The sequence below is a fragment of the Platalea leucorodia genome, assembly GCF_965183815.1.
Source record: "Platalea leucorodia genome assembly, chromosome: 23".
Classification (NCBI taxonomy): Eukaryota; Metazoa; Chordata; class Aves; order Pelecaniformes; family Threskiornithidae; genus Platalea; species Platalea leucorodia.
In genome coordinates, this window is record NC_138845.1 from 3,208,761 (window position 1) to 3,226,035 (window position 17,275).

Consider the following 17,275-nt stretch of genomic DNA (forward strand, 5'->3'; position numbering starts at 1 on the left):
CAGGATCCCTCCTTGGGTGCCTGTGTCCATCCCTGGGTGCCAGGATCCATCCCTGGGTGCCAGGATCCGTCCCGGGGTGCCAGGATCTGTCCTGGTGTGCCAAGATCTGTTCCTGGGTGCCAGGATCCATCCCTGGGTGCCAGGATCTGTCCCGGGGTGCCAGGATCCATCCCTGGGTGCCAGGATCCCTCCTTGGGTGCCTGTGTCCATCCCTGGGTGCCAGGATCCATCCCGGGGTGCCAGGATCCATCCCGGGGTGCCCCCTCCTCCCTGGGTGACTTGGGCCCCCTCCGGCCCCACTTTTGGCACCGCAAACCCCACGGGCAGGGCGATCCCACGGCTTTTTGGGGTGCAGAGACAGCCGAAAATAAAAGACTCCCACAATTTTCCTCTGGGCAGCAGCCTGGGGCTCAACCCTGATACGAGACACCGGAGAATCCCGGGGGGCTGAGCCTCGGGGTGGCTGGTCTGGGCCTGGGGGAGCTCCCGGATCCGGGTGACGTAGGCCAGACGTGATGGGAGCCGGCACTTGGATCCCGGAGGGAATCTTGGTTTGGGGGAAAATACTGCCGGATTTGGCCGCCCTTTCCCCCCTGACCTGGGGTCGCAGGGAGGGAGCGACGCAGCCCAGTTTGGGGGTCCCAGCCCCCCCCCGGAGTCCAGCCCTAGGAGCAGTGGCTGCGTGGAGGTGTTCAATGGGGTTTTCCACCCCGACCCCCTCGGAGGTGATGGGGGCCGGGGCCGCGGCCATCGGAGCTGCCGGTGGCAGAGACACGGGGGGCAGGCAGGACGGGGACCCCGGCTCGGAGCCGTCCCCGGGGTGTCCCCGCGGGGGGGACAGCGGGACGGGGGACCCCAGCTCGGAGCTGGGACGCGGCAGACGGGGACTTTGCCCCTTCGTTAATAATTAGCGGCACCGGCTCGTCTGGGCTGGGGACGGATCCTGCTCACACCGGGCCGTGGCGGGGGGCATTTGGGGGTTCAGGGGGGGCTTTGGGGGGGCCATGCAATGTGGGGGGGGGCTCAGCACCCCCCCGGCACCCCCGCTGACCCCTTAGCGGTGGGGGGGGGGGGGGCTGCGCTGGGGGGCTGGGGGGGGAGCAGGGTATCGGGGTGCCGCAGGAGTTGGGGTGCAACCTCGCGCCTCCCATTGCCGGTCCGGAGGTGACACCTGCCGTCTGCACCCTCGCAATCACCGCCGGCAGCTAATTAACGCTCCGGGGGGGCCGGGGGGTCCCCTGCCCCCCCCGACCCCCCCGTGCCACGCACCGTGCCCCCAGCCCTGCCGCTTTGCACCCCAGGGGTTTGGGGGAGCCCCCCCCCATTTTTGCAAAGGGGGGGAGCATCGGCAGCCACCAGAGGCTCCCCGAGAGCCGCCCCGAGCCCCCCATTCCCGGGGGGGTCCCTGAGCGTTTGGGGGGGCCCTTGGGCCAAAGCGGGGCTGGTGCTGGCTTAGGGTGGGGGGGTGACAGAGCTGAGCCCCCCAAAAAAGGGGGTGGGAGCAGCCGCGGTGCTTCCCCCTTTGCCCGGGGTGGGGGGGATTAAAGCGGGGCCACCGCCCTGAACCCCCTTTTTTTCTGCTCCCCCCCCAAATTTCAGCACCACCCTCACCCTCGGGGCTTGGCTTTGGGGGTCCCCCCCCCCCCCCAGGGCGGTACCCAGGTCCCTCAGGGCTCGCCCTGCTTTTTGGGGGGCTTTGGGGGGGGGGCTCACCGGGGTGCTTGGGCGGGGGGAGTTGGGGACCCCCCCCCGATGCTTCGCCCCCAGCCCCAGTGGCAGCCCCGGCCCCCCCCCCCCCGATGGTTTTGGGGTTCCAGGGACGCTGGAGGGCGGCAGAGGAGCGGGGATGGGTTACGGCAGCTGCCCGATCGCGGGGTGCAGGCAGCTGCCTGGCACCCAGCTGGGGGGGGGCAGGATGCTGGGGGTCCCCCTTCGGTCCCCAGGGACGGGGTGGGGGGATGAGGGGAGCCTGGCGGGTCCCCCGCCTCCAACCCCCCCCGAGCATTTGGGGGCTGGGGAGGGGGCTCGATCCGGCCGGGGGCTGGGGGGGGAGCAGCCGGTGGGGCTGAGCCCCTTCCTCAGCCCGGAGGGGGCCCCGAGCCCCCGGGACCCCCCCTTGGGAAAAGCTGGGGCTCCTGGAGACGTGACCTTGCCGGGGAAACTGAGGCACGGGGCTGGGGGTGCTTGAGCCCCCCAAGGGTGGCAGCTCGGTGGGACCCCCCCCGGTGCCACCTGCAAGTGGGGGGGGGCTGGATGAGACCCCTCACCCCCCCCCAAATCATCACCCCATCACCCCAGCTCTGCAAAACCCCCTTCCCCGGGGGGGGGGGGGGCACGCAAAAAGCCGGGGTGCCGGGCACCCATGGGTGCTGGCCCAGGCGCATCCCGGCGGGCAGGGCCGGGCAGGCCCCGGCAGCGCTGGGACAGGCGGGGGGGGGGGGGTTTTGGCCGACGCTTTTATTGCAGGCAGGGTGCGGTGCCACCCCGGGTTTCAGTGTCACCCCACCCTGCGGGGACCGGGGACGCGGCGGGGGGACCTCGAGGGTCCCTGGCATCACCCTGCGGCTTTGCGGGACCCAGGGGCACCCAGAGGGTCCGGGGGGGGCGGGTTAAACCCACCCATCACCTCCGAAAAAGTTCCCAGGGCTGGAGCTGGGGAGGTGATGCCCTGGGTGGGGAAACTGAGGCACGGATCCAGCTTGGGCCCCCCCCCAGGCAGGACCCGCTCCCCGCTGGCAGGATTTGACCCTAAAAACCACTCTGGGGGGTCCATCCCCGGGGAGTCGGGGTCCCCCCAGGGCTGGGGGGGGGGGTGCCAGGGCAGGCTGATGCCTGACTCAGCTCATCTCACGGGTGGAGCCGTGACTCACCGGGACGGACGTGCCGGGGCCCCATGTGCTGTCCATGTGTTTTTCGGGTGTCCCCGGGCTGCATGGGGTTGGGGGGGGGGTGTCCCTGCTCCTTTTGGGGTGTCCCAGGGTCAGCGGGGAGCTGGGAGGGGGGACCTGGACCTCTTGGGCTGGGGGGGAGCAGGGTGATGGGGTTTGGGGGTCCTGGACCAATGCGGGGGGCGTTAGGGGCTCGTGGTGGGTGCTGGAGGGGACAAGGGGACCCTGCCCGGTGGGGGTCCCCCGGGGTGAGGACCCAGGAGCTGAGCCACCAGCTCAGGTGCTTTGTGCCCCCCCAAATTTCCTACCAGCGATGGGACCTGACCCCCCATTTCTGCCCCTGTGGGACCCTCCGAACCCGCCCCCCCCCCCCCCCCAATCCACCACGGCGATGGGCTCCTTCACCCCAAACCCCACCTTCCCCCTCGCGTGGGGCACCCACGCGTGTTTTGGGGTCCCCTTTGCCGGCGAATGGATGTGAGGGGGAGACGGAAAGGAGCGGCACCCACGGAGGGGGGCACCCAAAACGCAGGCGTGCGCCCGTCCTCGCACCCGCGTGGGCACGGGGCGGCGCGCGGGGTCCCTGCCCCGTGGCGGGGGGCTCGTCCCCCCTCCGCCGCCGGCGCCCAGGCGTGGTTTGGGGCAGGGGTGCAGCAGCAAGACCGGGCTTGCCGGCGAGTTTAAGGCCTGTAATTAGCGTCGGGAGCAGGATCCACCCAAAGCTTACCTCTTCATATTTTCACACGCACACCCCTGCGCCCTTCCCGGGTGCTGCCCTCCCCCCTGGGAGCCCCCAAACCCCTCCTGGCCCCCAGCCCCGCCACGGCCCCCGCCTCCCCCCGCGACTCCGCGGGGGGCGAAGCATCCCCAGACCCAGCACATTTTGGGGAGGCTTTTGCCTGTTTTGTTTTTTTTTTTTTTGGGAAAACACCCCGGGATGGGGTGCAGGGCGTCCCCCGGGCGCCGGCGAACCCCCAGGCGGGGGAAACCGAGGCGAGATGGGATGGTGGGGAGGGCTGGACTCATTTTTCGGGAGCTGGGGTGGCTGGTTCGGCTTCCCGGCACGTCTCTGCCCTTTAGAGGGTGCTCTGCATTTACTGTCCCCGCCCGGCGCACCCCAAGGGTTGCGGGATGGTCGGCATGGGATGGATGGATGGACGGACGGACGGATGGATGGACGGGTGCAGGGATATCCCACGGGATGCAGCGCCCTCCGTTCCCACCTCCATCGCCCCGCATCTGCCTTTCCCCCGGCTTATCCTGGGGGTGACCCCAGCAATTTGGGGAGGGGGCGATGCTGCAGCAAAGCCGCTTTCCCTCTGCACCGGGACGCTGTCGGGTCCCAAATCCCCCCGATCCCGATTGCTTTAACCCCCCTGGTCCGGCAGCGGCTCCCAAATCCATGCTCAATCCTCCGCCAAGCCTGGGCTCTAATTTTGCTGAAGGGAGAGATGGTCTCCCATCCATTTTGCCTGTTTTCTTCCCCAAAATGCTCCATTTCTGACTGCTTCATGTAAGAGCCGGAGAGTTTAACAGCCTCCTTTCCACCCCTGCAGCTTAGGAGATACGAGGGGACCTTTGCATGGAGGAAAATCCTCTCCATCCTCCTGCCAAATCCGCAGGCGTTTGGAGAAACCTTTCCCTTTCCGTGAGGCACTGAGGCTTCGAACCCATTTTTCCTCATCCTTTTTTTTCACTAGAAATGAATATTCTGGCCCCAAGCGATGCTGTCGGGGTGGGGGAATGGGCTGGGGGAGATGCTCTGCCCTGCAAACGCTCCTCAACCGCCTGAAGCCACTTCAAGGTGGGGTTCCCCACCCTCGGCCCCATCGCAGGTGTATTCAACACGACCCTTTCCCCCCTAAATTTGCCCCATTTTGGCGTCCTTCTTTGCTCCCAGCACAGGCAAAGGATGCTTGGTGCTGGGTTTCCTCCACCGTGGGAAGAAAGAGGGGGAAAGAGATGTCCAGCGAGTCTTTATTCCCATGGGATGGGGCTGTCCGGCTCCGCGCTGGCCTCGCTTGGGCTGCTGAGATGCCAAGGGACCTCCCTCACCCCTGGGGGCCAACCCTGCCCCTGCTTGGGGTAAATCCCCCCCCCCGTATCCCTCGGAGCAGCTCCTCATCCCCCCGAGGGGGCTGCGCTGCTTCCCGCCTGCCGTCCAAGCGGATGCTCCTCCCGGCTACCTCCAAAATTATCCCTAATATTCATTTCATGGGAGACCTGGCTCTGAGGCAGGGCTGGGAAGAGCTTTCCCCGGCGGTGGGGAAAGATGCTCGCTCGACTTTCCGGCAGCATCCCGTGCCGAGCGGGATGGCAGGGGACGGCGGGAGAGGTGACACCCAACGGAGGTGCCAGTGCTGCATCAGGCAAAACCATTTAATGGCATCACCATAATAAGAAGAATTATTGCTGTTATTAATATCACTTACGGAGGGCCGCAGATTCCCAGGAGAAGGGGCTGCCTGTGAGCTATGTGTTAGCAGCATCATTTATTGCAAGCGAGTGCCCGGGGCTCTTTGCTCTCTGCAATTGCAGCTCTGACAGCAGCGGGGGTGCCGCCCGTCTTCTGCAACGCGCCGCTTTGATCTCTCTCGGGACCCACCTTGTTATTTCTGCTTTTATGATTCCCAGCTCATGTCCCAGCCCTGCAATTTGCCTGGTTAGTAATTGCCAGCTGAGCAGCCGGGAGTCTCCTGCTCCTTTACTGTTCGACAAAGCGGGGTTTTCTCGGTTGAACGCAGTCCCAGTGCAGTTTTGGGGTGAAACCGGGTACGTTTGGGCTCTCTGGTTTTGCTCTGCTTTCCCCTGGTTGAGGTTACGGGTGCTGCAGCTCGGATGCTGCCCGTGCTTTGAGCCCTTATTAGTGGTCCCCCCTCCCATGGGGGCACAGGGGTACCTGCGGGTACGGATATCCGGGGTATCCAGCTCCGGGCTTGATGCACGGGGTTGTCCAGAGCCTTTTTTAACCCCTCAAGGAGGACACATCCCCTCTTCCCACCCCTCTTTGCTGGGAGAGGAGCCGGCCCGTGGGTGCAGCCGCTGATGCACCATCAAAGGGCTCTGCGGGACTCACCTGCCCGCCCCGGTTTCACTTCTCTCTTTCTTTCCTCTGCTTTGCATGCGAGACCTGGCCCGTGGGGAGAACAAGCAGGGAGACCGGAGAGCCCAGCGTCAGCCTCCGGCGAGGGGCTGCGCTCGCCGCCGCGGGCTTCGATGCCCATCGATGGCTTTGAGAAGCTTCCCTGGCTCTGAAATGCCCCCAGTATTTGCAGCCAAGGGACCGTGCTGCTTCCCGCATCGTCATCCCTATGATCCTAAGAAGAGGTGCTGAGCACCACCAGCTCCTGGTAGGAGAAATCCCAGTTTCTGCCCAGGCACGGTGTCCGGTGCAGGAAAGGGTCGCATCCTGCCATGGTTCATCTCCTGCTAAGGTGCACGGAGCGTGCCTGCTCCTCTGTTGAGCCCGGAGACCCTCGCGTCCCCGCGCAGGTATCTGCCAGCAGACGAGGGATGACCCACGGCAGAGGAACCAGCTGCCCCGGTGCCAGCGGGGACCGAGCCCGTGGGTCCCTGCCCCACAGCTGCCACCCTACGGTGGCCACAGATGCTCGGGTTGCGCCTATGCGGATGTGCCTGCACCCAACTCTCCTGCGATGGCCTTGCGGAGCCCCGAGCAAGTCTCGGAAGCTCATTAAAGAAATGCAGCGGTACGCATTAGTGAAGCTGCAAAACCTCTTGGGATCAGGTTTCACCTCTGGGCTAGGGTTAGGATGCAAAGAAGTCGGTTATTTATATCTTTCCATGGGAAGAGCCTATTTTCTCTTTCCAGCATCTCGTTCAAGCCTGGCCTAGCAAAGCTGTTAGGCGTGTGTGGAAGTCTGGGGGTTTGTCTGCTTCCTTAGGGAGAGGAGAAACCCCTTGGAAGGTGGACGTGTGTGTGGGCATTGCTGGAGAGCAATGGGGATCAATGACTGAGGAGCTCTTGGACACGTTCGGTGGGGTGTCCGGGTCCTTAGTGATGGAGCCGTGTGGATTTAAACCCAGCAGTAACCTGATGTTGAGATTTTATCTGGGTTTCTGGTGTAGGAAAGGAGCCTACGAGCTGGTCTTTAAGAGGAGGACTCATGTCGCCTGCCTTTGGAAATGTCTCGCCGCTGCTGCACGCTACGTCAGCTTTCCTACCGTCACAGCTCTTGCGAGGAGAGAGGAGTTTCTGGAATTTGACCTCTCCTCCCAGCCCGCCGTGAGGGAGGCAAGAGAGGAGGTGCTGGCAATTAAAGCGGGGCCGGGTTGTCCCGTGGGCTCTGTCTCCGCTCCCCACCCCATGGCTTTGGGAGGCAGGTCACCTCCGTGGTGCGCTTCCCACCCCGGGATGCTCATCCCAAGACTTTGCCGTTGCCACCGGGTGACTCCATCCCGGCACTGGCTGGGTGATGGTGGCCCACGTCGGGTCCCCAGGAGCTTTGCTCCTGGTGCGTTAACCAGCCAGGCAAGCACTGGAGCATCCGAGATGCTCGGCCTTGGGATGTAGGGTGGATTTGGGAGGGAGCCTCGGTGTCCCAGCGAGGTTTTCCCACCCCACTGTGGTGGGGCAGGACATCATGGGCGTTAGCAGGGCGCTTTGCTGGCCCAACAGCTGGCTGCTTGGGCAAGCGCCTCAGCCGGCGGTGAGCCAGGGGCTGTGCCAGGAGCCGGTGGCGGAGCCACCCTGGGAACTCCCGGCAGCTACGCTCTCCGCCTGGGCTCAAACAGGTTCATTCGGTTTCTCGGCAGATCTGCCGGTTGCGTAAGGTCAGGGAGACGCAGCCGCCGCCTCCTTTCCCCGGTTGAGAGCCGGGTTCAAGCCGCTTCCCTCCTCGCTCCGACCACGTCCCCACCGTGAGCTGGAAAATCGGGGATCCCCAAGCCCCGGTGTGGGAGAGGGTTTCCAGGTGGGACTGGGGCGTGCAGGATGCTTGTTGCCAAAGGGGAGCACGAGTTCCCCCGTTCCCTGCAATGCAGATCCCCTTGGGCTGAAAATCCTGCAGCTCAGCGAATGCCCGGTGAGGTTCAGGAGGAGAAGTCCTCCCTTCCTGCAGAGATGCGCCCAGACCCAGATTTGCATGACTGCAGAAAAAAAAGCCAGGGGTGAATAGGCTCGGAGCTGAAACTGGTTCCGCAAACCTCTCCCACGAGCGTCTCCAATAAAAGGGATAATTAAAGAGTTGGCTTTTATTGTCACGGCTTCAGCTGCAGCTTGTGGTTTGGGGGGAAGTTTTACGGCTTTTTTTTTTTTTTCACAGCGGGATAAATGGGGATTCTCAGTTGGAAGGCATCTTCAGACACCTCTGCTCATTACAATATAAATTAAAAGCGGTTAAGCAATTAAGTCGTATTTTTTTTAAACAATGCAAGCTCGCTAATGGGTTAGCGCGGGAGCGGCTTTGCCAAGTGCCACGTGCTGTGGCGGGGGCTCGTGGCCGGAGACCCTGCGAGGATGATCGGGAAATATCCCGGCGATGCCTGGCAGGCTTCCAGGCTGGGAGGGATCGGGCCCTGCCACCAGGGACGTGGGGCAGAGCTCCTCAGGCTGCTAATGGCATCTCGACCCCGTTGAGGGACGGCGAAGGGTGTGCAACAGGGAAATAGCAAGATATTTTGGTCTTTGCAAACCCCTCCGCGTCCCTCCAGGCTCAATACGCCAATCAGAGTGATCTAAAATGACTTTAAACCCTTCTTAAAAGTGTTTCTAGGTCTTCTTTATTGACATCAAACTAATTTTATAATCCTGCCAAGGACTAACGCTCTCTGGTTGTGAAAGAGTTTTGGACAACCCGAGTCAAACCTCCTCTGAGCAGGAGGTTGAACCAGAGGGCATCTGAAGGTGTGATTGGGAAACCACGTTTTTGTTGGAATTCAGTGAACCAAACATCTGCCGTCAGGCTCAAAATGAGTGATTTAGCTAAAACAAGGGTCTCCCTCGAGGGTGTCACATGTCAGTGAATTTGCAGTGCTTTGTCATTGCCATAGGAGGCTCAGAAAGGCCTGCGATGATTTGGCAGCTGCAGCTAAGGGAATTTGATTTGGAGTTGTCCTTCCAACACCAACAATAGCTTTGTTTTTCTTAGCTCTCGAGGGAGTGTTTTGAGGCAGGTCATGGTGGTGGCAGAGAAAGGAGGGCATCCTTCCAAGCCCTAAACCAATGAATAGAATAAAAAAAAAAAAAGACATCTTCACTCCTCTGACACCTGGCCAACTCCCTGAGCACATAAAAAGGGGCACTCAGCCACTGCACCCACAGGACTCACCTCCTCCTGCCTCCGAACCTCCTCCTCTGCACCGCACCGCTCCGCTCCGCTCTTCTCTCTTCACGGGTTGACTGTTGGGGACCCATCACCATGTCTCGCCAGTCCTGTGGTCTCGGCAGGGGATTCAGCTCCAGCTCTGTTTCCTTCGGAGGGAGGAACAAGGTCACGTTCAGCTCTATGTCCCAAGGAGGATGGAGGGGACCTGGCAAGGCTGGGGGCTTCAGCAGCAGGAGCCTCTATTGCTTGGGAGGGAGTAAAAGTACCTCTCTGGGAGGATTCGGTGGAGCTGGTGGTGTCTGCAGAGGTTTTGGGGCTGGTGGCCAGGGAGGCTTTGGCTACAGCTACGGTGCTGGGGCAGGATTTGGTGGCGGCTATGGTGGTGGGGCTGGAGGCGGCTTCGGTGGAGGCCTCGGTGGTGGTTATGGTGGCTTTGGTGGAGGATTTGATGGTGGGATGGGAGGTCAAGGCTTTCCCCCTTGCCCACCGGGCGGCATCAGGGAAGTGACCATCAACCAGAGCCTGCTGGTCCCACTCAACCTTGAAATCGATCCTGAGATCCAGAAGGTGCGAACACAAGAGCGGGAGGAGATGAAGAAACTCAATGACAAATTCGCTACCTTCATTGACAAGGTGAGAGTGGCTTCAACCCGGGGCTGGGAGGTGGAGGTCTGAGCTCACCATGGCTCGTGCTGGTTGCAATTACTGGGAGATACCCATCCAGTAATACCCAGAGAGCCAGGCGCTGCCCAGACCACCCCAAAGAACCCCTGCAGACACAGAGAGGGTGGCTGGAGAAGTGACTTTCCCAAGGTTATGGAGAAACCCAGGAATAGGATCCTTGGTTCTTAAGGCCACAATACTGGTGCTAAGCCATGGGACCAAGTACCTACATGCAGAGCATCCTCAGAGGAGTCTCTGCTGGTGGACTCTGCCCATCCATGGGCTGAAGGACTTTGGGTCCTATTTTTAGGCCAAATTTAGGTCCTACTTTTGGCCTATTTTTAAGGAGAAGATGCCAAAGCTGTGAAGTTCACCGTGTTTCTCCTGTTTAAGGACTGTGAGATTGGAGAGGGAAGGTGACCCACCTTTGCCCACTCATCCTAGAGCTGTGGTCCCACCTGTCCAGTGGCACCCTGGAGTCGTTGCTCACTGGCGATGAGAATAGGCAGGAAGGTTAAACTCATTAAATGGGAAAAAATTATGGAAAATGTGGGAAAAAATAATAAAAAGGTGCTTTGGGGAATAGTCTGACTCTTTTTCTACCCACCCCTGCAATCGTATTAGGTTCGGTTCCTAGAGCAGCAGAACCGAGTCCTGGAGACCAAGTGGAAACTCCTGCAGGAGCAGGGTGGCACAGGGACGGGGGGCAGGAGCCTGGACCCCTTTTTTGAAACCTACATCAGCGGGCTGAGGAAGCAGCTGGACTGCCTCTCAAGCGAGAAGCATCAGCTGGAGTCAGAGCTGAAGAACTTCCAAGATATGGTGGAAGACTTCAAGACCAAGTATGTTGTTCTCGGTGTAGTCACGGTTGGGCTGCCTGGTGGTGAAAAAGTAGAGATAAAAACTTACTTTGAACAGTCAGAAAATGGAAAGAATCATAAGAATTGGCAATATTTCACTTGTTTCAATGATTAGAAAATGTAAAAGGTTTTGGGGAAGTTTTCATCAACTGAGTTTTGACGATAGGCAGTGATTTTTCAAGGTGTTTCTCAATATGTATTGATGTCTGAGTTATGCTTCTCACTAAAGCGAGATCCTCTACTGTTTGTTTTCCTCACTTAAGAATCCATGCCATTATGATTTAATGAACTAATTATATCAGTTGCTAAATCTGACTATAATTTCCTCACGGATTTCCTCATGGATTCCTTCCCATAATAGCCCTCATGATTTGAAGCTTAGAGCTTTCTTTGGAAGGATGAGGTGGGGTAAAAAAAAAAAAAAAGATTCTTCTCCCGTTATTATTTATTAGATTAATTTGTCTAGTCAGAAAAGCAAGACCAAAGCCTGGTGAAATGCTTTCACTGATGGAGTTAAAAAAAATGGTGGGAAAGCAAGTCTGGGACTCATCAGGATCAACCAGATCCCTTGCTTTACTGAGGCTGCAGGTTGAAAGCTGGCTTTGTTTTGGAGATCACCTCCAGCACTCAACGCTCTGCAGCGGTTACCTGCCCCAACGAGCAGCTGGAAATGGCCCATGTTGAGGACCTGAAGGTCCTTGGGTCTTGTAGAAGGAGTTGGAGTGGCCACAGCCACCAGGACTTGGTTTAGGCAGAGACAGGATTCCGCTTCGCAGGCTTTCTTCAGCAAGGCGTTGGAGATGGCAGGAGCCAGGACTCATCTAGAGAGGCGAAGTGCCACTGCTTGTCCATAAATCTCGCTCATGGCAGGTCTATTTTTGCTGCGTTCGTTAGTCTGAGGCCAACCGCGTCTAGTTGCCAGCAGCAGCCAGAGCCAAAATAAGCAGACAGATTCAATCTACCTCATTATAATCAACAGGTATGAAGAGGAAATAAACAAAAGGACAACTGCGGAGAACAATTTTGTGCTCCTAAAAAAGGTAAAGTACTTTTTTTCTTTTACTACAAAGACACATCTTGGTTCAGAGGGTGTCTTGCGTCCATCAGCACTGACTTGTTAGCATCAGACATAAACCAGGACCCTTAGATGTATGTGCCATAGGGAAATGGAGCACCAAAGGGCTCACAGTTAAATGTCAGATACAACGATGTGCGTCGGGCAGAAGGTTTTCACTTCCCATTTCTCCTACAGGACGTGGATGCAGCCTATATGACCAAGGTGGAACTTCAGGCAAAATTAGATTCTCTGGCGGATGAGATTAACTTCTTGAAGTGTCTTTACGAAGCGGTAAGTGGTCCAGCTGCTCCCTGGAGAGGGATGCTGGGATGGAGAAGGGTTGTGACACTGTGAGGAAATTATGGCAGGGCTAAAACCAGATCTGGTGTGAATTACAGGAGCTGTCTCAGATGCAGAAGACCGTTTCCGACACCTCTGTGGTTCTCTCCATGGACAACAACCGAAACCTGGACCTGGACAGCATCATTGCAGAGGTCAAAGCCCAATACGAGGAGATTGCCAAGAAGAGCCAGCTGGAGGTTGAGTCTTGGTACCAATGCAAGGTGAGTGCTTCACACCTTCCTTGTGATCACCGATGGCTGAGGAGGTGGAAGAGTTACTGGTGGTAGCTCAGACCATGCTGAGACCTGGGATGTTGCTGGTACTGAGCTGGCCAGACTGGGGCAAGCATGTGCCTGCTCGCCTTGGCTTGCATGGAGTGGTATGGAGAGCCGTTGGGAGGAGCCACTCATGGTGGACCTAACATGCTCCTCTCACCTCTGCTTACCAGTACGAGGAGCTGCAGGTTATCGCAGGCAAACACGGAGACAGCCTTAAGGACACAAAGACTGAAATCTCTGAGCTTAATCGCATGATCCAGAGGATACGGGCTGAGATCGAGAGCGTGAAGAAACAGGTAAGGGTTGCATTTTTTTGAGAAATGGGTGTGAGCTCTTGGTAATACCCTTCAGAGCTTCCCTAAAAGCAAATAGTCTGGTAACAGTCATTGTAAGTGGGAGGGAACCTGCCGTATTTGTGAATAGCTGAGCCCAAGTGATCTGGGACCATGGCTTCATCTCCGACCGGCTTCCCCTGCCCCGCTCATCACGTCCACGTCTTGCCCTCCAGTGTCAAACTCTGCAGAGCTCCATTGCGGATGCCGAGGAACGCGGGGAGCTGGCCCTCAAGGACGCCAGGGCCAAACTGACTGAGCTGGAGTCAGCCCTGCAGAAAGCCAAGGCCGACCTGGCCCGGCAGCTCCGTGAGTACCAGGAGCTGATGAACGTCAAGCTGGCCCTGGACGTTGAGATCGCGACCTACAGAAAGCTCCTGGAAGGAGAGGAGTGCAGGTGGGTGAGGATACAGCAAGAGCTTGGTTGCATCCTGCTAAATCAGTGGGCAGAACGTGGCACATCACATCTCCTCTGTTAAAATATCAGTGGTGTTGCCATTAGCTATGGGCTACGCTCCTATAGCTGCCGTTATTTATGCCCGTGGTCTGATGGACCGAGCCTGGTTTCGTGGAGCTGGACCAGTCCAGATGCTCTGGCTGGAGCTGACGCTCGGTCTCTTTTCCTTGCAGGATGTCGGGAGAGTGTCAGAGCGCTGTGAGCATCTGTAAGTAGCGTTCCCTGCCCCCAGGGGAGCACAGTGGGCTGGGACTGATGCTCCAAAACTTCACGGTGGCATCAGAGGTAACCTCGCGCTTTCTGTTCTTCTCTGCAGCTGTGGTGGAAAGCGGCAGCAGCTCTGTGGGAGGTGGATACGGCAGCGGACTGTGCCTCGGAGGAGGAGGAGGAGGAGGAATCGGATTTGGCGCTGGAAGTGGGAGAGGCAGCGGTGCTGGCTTCTGCTACAGCCTAGGAGGGGGCGGATTTGGCTCCAGGGGAGGATTCGGCTCCGGAGGGGCAGGATTCTGCTCTCCGGGCGGAGGGTGTAACTCAGTGGTGGTGGGGTCTGGCACCACCCTGAAGAAGAACACCAGCTCTGTGTCTGTCCGGAGGGCCTAGGAAAGTGAGTTATCTCACCCCTCCCCGGCACCCAAAGGAGAAAGGAAGCAAATTTCATGATGACCACCACCACCCCTTCATTGCCAAGGTGATGGCCGTCGATTTCCTTTTAAAGTGCCACCGCTGGAAAGGCCCAAACACGGCTGGGATAAGGCTACAAAGTGGCGTGGTCCAAGTGCGAGGCATCCTACCCGCGATGGGTAGAGGGGACTGGTCCATGTGGGGCTCAGAGAACTCGTGTCCTCTGAAGCCTGCGGAAAGGCTGGACTTCTTTCAAGATCTTGTGCTGGATCCAGATGCGGTGCAATTTTAATCGATGCTGCTCATCGGCCAGGACTCGAACTCCAAATCAAGAATTTCCTAATGGTGACTAATCCCAGCTGGAGAAATTTCTTACCCCACTGCAGTTTGTTTTTTTTTTCTAAGCAAGATACCGGCAGTTTCGCCCATGTTCTTTAGAAGCTGCTGTAAAATGTTCAGTTTTGCTCAGGGTTTACCTTTTCATTGTGATCACGGGAACACTTGTGCTTGTTTGCTTAAGCCTTTCTCCTTTGGCATGTGGCATACCCTAATAAACACTAGAGGCAGTAAGCTTGTGTGGTTTTCTCTCTGACCAAGGAGTTTCGTGTTGCAACAAGACTCCTCTTTTGCTGAGATCTGAAAGTGTTACCTGACTTTCTCTTGCCCTTTGAAGTCTGCATTTAAAGGAACCAAAGTGAACGTGTAGCCCGGTCTCCCGTCCTTCTTACCTCTCTCCCACCCCCAAACTCTCAAAAAATGCGGATAGTTTGTAAGTTCGGCAGGAGGGTGGAGAAGGTCTTGCAGGGGTGAGAGGGTTGGGGTGGCAAAATTGCTGGGTCAGGCTCAGTGTGATGGTCTGATCCGGCTGAGTCTGTGAAACACATGGGGTTTTCTTGGGTTACATCCATGGAAACGAGCCGGTTCCTGGCGGTATGGCAGGAGAGAAAGAGGCAGCTGGGTTGAACCTGGATGCTCTTCTCCTCTGTCCTTCTGCTGGTCTCCTGGAGTGACAGAGGCAGTTGGTCCTGTTAGAGCAGAGCAGACTTTCGGGCTCAGTTGATGTTAGGAGACCGTTCCCTTCCCCCTCCCCTTCCTAAGCCCTTTCCTTGCTCGTGTTGGCCAACCTGGGATATTCCCTAGCTCGTCCACCTCTGACTGACCACTGCCTCCAAGCACACCGCTGGCCTCCACCCGTGGTCCCAATGCTGTGGTGCCCACAGCGGGTGCTGTCATGGCAAAGACATTGCACAGCCCGAAGTGCTTTTGGAGCATCCTATAAGGGACGGTGTGGAAGAGGGAAGGGTGATCATCACCCCTCCAGCTAATTCAGAGCTAATTCCTCAGTACCAATGATGCTGGAGCCAGCCCTGCAGCTTTTACTGTTGTCTGGACTGGCCAGGGATCCATGGGTTGCTTTTAAGGTGTCTCCAAAAGGTAACTGAGACCATGGGAAGAGCAAGATCTCACCCCCCTGTCAAGCCCTACCTCTCCACAAAAGTAGAATATTTTTGATGACCTGTAAATTTAGAGCCAAAAACTCCTGGTGTGGTTTGACCTCTTGCTCAGGAGACATTGAATCACATCCCTGGTCAACCGCAGACTCGCTCTGAGATCTGGGTGAGTCATTTCATTTATCCCATGCTCTGTTCCCTGTTTGTAAATGCTTGAGACATCAGCGTACCAGCCACTGTGGAATGTCCCAACGCTGCCAGCGAAGGCATGTCACTACTTGGATGGGGATATGGTTTGGGCAATGGTCAAATATTCTAGTGAGTTGTGAAGGGACCTGAGATGGCGTTGAATGAAAAGGCATCTACATCCCTCAGAGTCACCCCAATATAGCTGCCTCTGCGTAAACTTGCCTCCAGCAAATGACTCCTGACATCAGGGCAGCGTGATGAAGAGACAAAAGGCTTCTAGATGTGTACGACTGCTGTAGTTAAAACAAACAGAGACCAAAAAGCCCTCGCCTTTTGTTTCTGTGATCGCACCCGCAATTAGGGGAAAATTCTCCTGGGCTGGACCGAGATGTGCCATCACTTCTGCCTTTTGTTGGAGGAGCGAAAACATGTGACATGAAATAAGTTTCATTGAATTTTGTCATGATTTCCCCCCCCCCCCCCCCCCCCGTTTTAAAAATCTCTTCTAAAGCATGATGAAAACACTTAGATGTCAAGTGTTTTTATGGGAAGTGTGGGAATTAAATGCTTTGCTTTGTTTTTTTTCCCAGAAATTCTCCCTTTCTGTGGTTGAAGACTTTTCCTAAGCTCAGTGCATGTCGACTGACGGCGTCGCTGCTGAAATGAGCCTTTTCCTCCAAGTATTCCAGGCTTGAGCAGCTTTTCCCGTACTCCTCCCTGTTTATTTTCACAGAATCAGAATAGTTGGGGTTGGAAGGGACCTTTAAAGGCCATTTTCCTTCATTAGGGCTTTGGGTACAGCGACGTTGTTTGAGATCCCCGCAGCCTAAAGCCGCCTGTTGCACTTGAACCGGGTGATGATGTTGATATCCAAATCCCGGTTTGATTTCCTCAACTTGGCTGGAGACGCAGCCGTGACTCAACGAGCGCGTTATCTAAACACGGGCGCTCGGGGCTCGAGCGTTGTGCTGACTTAACGCATCTCCTCCCAGCGCAGCTGGGAACGTGAAAACTTTCTGATCACGTTGCCCTGCCCACAGGAAAAAAAAAAACAAAACAAAACAACAAAACCCCCCCAGAAAAACTTAACCACCTATTTGGTAATGCAGAGGGAGGCAAGGGAAGGCATTGTTAAATGCATGTGCGTCTGTGCATGTGCATATACCTGATTATATCTGGAGTAGCTATAAACCCACGGCACCCTCCTGAACCTTGCGGTGCGGCAGGCGGTGCTGGAATGTATTTGACTGATAAATCAGAAGCAGAGCGTGTTCACAGCTTGGGTCCGCGGAGGCGGCGCTGCCAGGTCTTGCCTGCGATTTGCCTCTCCTCTAGACGGGAAGGGCTGCTGAGAGATGGCTCTTGCCTTCTGGCCTCGAGAGGGGATCAGATGTTTGCCGAGACTTTTGGCTCATGGTTGCGGTGATGTTTGAGCTTGTGCTTCAAAACGTCCCAGGATGGGCAGGCGTTCGTCCCAGCTGTGGCATTTAGGAAACAACGTCTTGCTGAAGACCAACAAGCCATGGGGACCTCCTCAGCCCACATATTTATTGTCTATAAACCATGCTCTACAACCACCAAACCCCCCATCCTCCCCACCCCTTTGGTCTCACAGTGACTTGTTGTTATTATATATTTTTTTTTAGCCGTATCTATCCCTTGATCTGCTTCCCCGTGTGCTCACGAATCCATGCTGGTGCTGGGGAGGGAGGTGGGACGGGCAGGCTGTGCAGGGATAGTTGTGTTTTTCACTGGAAATGCCAGCTTAGCTGCGCATTGCGCCACAGTCCAGGTCCCTAGGCACTTTGGAAAATAGGTGTCTGGGTGATATTTTTAGAGGTATTTAAACA

General features: G+C 57.3%; 1 protein-coding gene across 1 annotated transcript; it reads left to right on the forward strand.

The window, feature by feature from the left end:
- Window positions 1–9,268: 9,268 nt before the first annotated feature.
- LOC309600180 (keratin, type II cytoskeletal 4-like) lies at window positions 9,269–13,764 on the forward strand (the record flags this gene model as incomplete). The annotated part of the gene is made up of 9 exons (XM_082332255.1): window positions 9,269–9,808; window positions 10,463–10,680; window positions 11,678–11,738; window positions 11,951–12,046; window positions 12,154–12,318; window positions 12,546–12,671; window positions 12,884–13,104; window positions 13,338–13,372; window positions 13,481–13,764. The coding sequence occupies 9 exons, from the start codon at window positions 9,269–9,271 to the stop codon at window positions 13,762–13,764; spliced, it is 1,746 nt and encodes a 581-aa protein (XP_082188381.1).
- Between the last annotated feature and the right edge of the window lie 3,511 nt (window positions 13,765–17,275).